This window comes from Vigna radiata, chromosome 2, assembly GCF_000741045.1.
Source record: "Vigna radiata var. radiata cultivar VC1973A chromosome 2, Vradiata_ver6, whole genome shotgun sequence".
Lineage (NCBI taxonomy): Eukaryota > Viridiplantae > Streptophyta > Magnoliopsida > Fabales > Fabaceae > Vigna > Vigna radiata.
The window spans coordinates 16,780,650-16,783,745 of record NC_028352.1 but is presented as its reverse complement, the minus strand read 5'-3'; the positions used below and the strand labels follow the sequence as shown (position 1 = coordinate 16,783,745).

At 35.9% G+C, this 3,096-nt stretch overlaps 1 protein-coding gene across 1 annotated transcript; it reads left to right on the top strand.

Annotated features, from left to right (window-relative positions):
• Positions 1 to 626: 626 nt before the first annotated feature.
• Positions 627 to 2,515, top strand: LOC106752700 (cytochrome P450 703A2). Its single transcript, XM_014634435.2, has 2 exons — positions 627 to 1,693; positions 1,877 to 2,515. The coding sequence occupies exons 1-2, from the start codon at positions 764 to 766 to the stop codon at positions 2,513 to 2,515; spliced, it is 1,569 nt and encodes a 522-aa protein (XP_014489921.1). The 5' UTR covers positions 627 to 763.
• Positions 2,516 to 3,096: the final 581 nt, after the last annotated feature.

Below are 3,096 nucleotides of genomic sequence, written 5' to 3'. Positions count from 1 at the left end.
GAATAAAAAAATTTAAAGAAATTATTTATATAGATAAGTTACATTTAGAAACATGGATGCTCTTGTTGATTTTAATTTTTTTTTTCTAAGTATTAAGAAGTCGAGTTTATGCATCACTCCTAATTGGTTTCAATATATGTTGTATTTTCAAGTATAATATTTATTTTTAAATTTTGTATAGAATACATGTTTGTGTACATTTTGAATAGAACTCATATTCATTGTCATCAACTTCAACATTCTCTTTTCCCTTTTAAATAGAGAAAGATATGCATGTGCGTTCTGTGTGTAGCTTGAGAATTTCAGTTAAACATGTATGAATATCAAAATTACCAAATGGAGATCATCCATATGTAATGATTCAAAAAAGTTGAAGTAGGAGAAATGCAAAATTTATGTCTTTAACAAAGAAAGAAACTTATAACACAACCATCATGCACATGATGTCCTAACCAACATATATCTCTCTTTCACCTTAAAAAAACCGAGTTCTCAACAAGAAATCAATAAGATAAAACAACAACCAAGAATACAATAACACATAAAGATTGTGAACTATTGAACTACCTTAACATTAAAAGATAACTACTTTCATCATCTTAAATATTATATATAAAAAACTTCAAATCATAACTGAAAACAGGGCAACCATTCAATTCAATATTTATAAAATGCATCTCATGATCATTGAAACAAAAGGGTGTGCTTGAAACAAATTTGTTTTCTTTGATAAAGCCTTTGTTTTAGATAAAGCACTTAGAAAATGGTTTTGGCAACGTTTATCTCAGCCCTACTTCTAGCTGCATTAGCCTCTAAAATCATTAGACATTGGCTTATGAGAAAGTCTCTATCTTCTGACAAGAGCAACGGGCTTCCTCCAGGCCCACCAAAGTGGCCCATCGTGGGGAACCTCCTCCAATTGGGTCAACTTCCACATAGAGACTTGGCATCTTTGTGTGAGAAATATGGACCCTTAGTGTACCTAAAATTGGGCAACATTGATGCCATCACCACCAATGATCCTAAGATTATACATGAAATTCTTGTTTCCCAAGATGATGTTTTTGCCTCTCGACCACACACTCTTGCAGCAGTTCATTTAGCATATGGGTGTGGTGATGTTGCATTGGCCCCTATGAGCCCTCATTGGAAGCGCATGAGAAGAATTTGCATGGAACACTTGTTAACAACAAAGAGGCTTGAGTCCTTCTCAAAACACCGTTTGGAGGAAGCCCAACACCTTGTCAAGGATGTTATGGACCGGGCCCAAGATGGAAGGCCCATTAACTTGAGGGAGGTTTTGGGTGCTTTCTCAATGAACAATGTGACTAGAATGTTGTTGGGTAAACAATATTTTGGGTCCAAATCTTCAGGCCCACAAGAGGCTATGGAGTTCATGCACATAACCCATGAGTTGTTTTGGTTGTTGGGTGTGATATTTTTGGGTGACTACTTGCCAATGTGGAGGTGGATTGATCCTTATGGATGTGAAAAGAAAATGAGGGAAGTGGAAAAAAGAGTGGATGATTTTCATTCCAAGATTATTGAAGAGCATAGAAAGGCAAGGGAATGTAAGAAGATGAAAACGGAAGAAGGTGATGGAGATATGGATTTTGTTGATGTTTTACTCTCTTTACCAGGTCAAGATGGAAAAGAGCACATGGATGATGTAGAAATCAAAGCCTTAATTCAGGTATCTTATAATAAAAAAATATTATATATAATAATTATTCACGTGTTACCGTGTCATTAATCTATAGTAATATTTATAATTATTATTATTAATTTTAGACAAATTATTATTATTTTTTAAATATATAACTTTCTAGGTGTTGAATAAATTAAAAAAATGATAATGATTGGAAAAATTGTTTAGGACATGATAGCTGCAGCAACAGACACTTCAGCGGTAACTAACGAATGGGCGATGGCAGAGGTAATAAAACACCCAGACATCCTCGAAAAAGTCCAACAAGAACTGGACACAGTAGTTGGGCGAAACAGAATGGTGTTAGAATCGGACTTGGCGCACCTTAATTACCTGCGCTGCGTCGTACGAGAAACCTTCCGCATGCACCCGGCGGGGCCCTTCCTCATTCCGCACGAGTCTCTCCGGGCCACCACCATCAACGGCTACCACATCCCCGCCAAGACACGTGTGTTCATCAACACTCATGGGCTGGGCCGCAACACGGAGATTTGGGACAACGTGGAGGAGTTCAGGCCCGAGAGACACTGGCCCAGTAACGGCGGTAGGGTTGAGATTAGTCATGGCGTTGACTTCAAGATTCTGCCTTTCAGTGCTGGAAAACGCAAGTGCCCTGGTGCACCGCTTGGGGTGAATTTGGTTTTGATGGCTTTGGCTAGACTCTTTCACTGCTTTCAGTGGACCCCACCCGATGGTTTGAACCCTCAAGAGATTGATACTACAGAAGTTTATGGAATGACTATGCCCAAGGCTAAACCTTTGTTTGCTGTTGCTGTTCCAAGGTTGTCAAACCATTTCTATCAATAATTTAACAAATTGTTTTATTAGCTTAATTGTGATGGATAACTTTAATAAATAAAAAAATATTATTTTATTTACACTTGTCATTGTAAGTTTGTTTTTCAATTTAATATTTCTTCTATAAATACCTGCTTGCTAATTCATATATAAAGTTATTCACTCAATTTTTTTTAATAAATTATTATCAATTGTTTATGTAAAATGGGATCCAAGTCTACCGTTGCACTTCTTTTCATTTTTGCACTTCTTTTCATTTCAGCTGTAGGTTACCTACATAAAACACTTTCACATTCAAGACAGAATAAACGTCATAATATTGTTTTAGCAAGCTTTTTATGTCAATTTGAGAAAAGATGGTCTTTACCTAAATATTAATTTTGTATTTATAGGCCTTATGTTCAATATACTGTCAATCACCTATAAATACCATATATATGTTCTTGATCATTAAGTGTATTAATTAGCGATAACATTCATCTTACTCGGTCCACGATCATTGAATTACCGACCAGTTTAGACGACCCTCTTCTCGAATGATCGGCTAACCGGATATAATGCATCAATCAACACTCATAATAAAAATGATA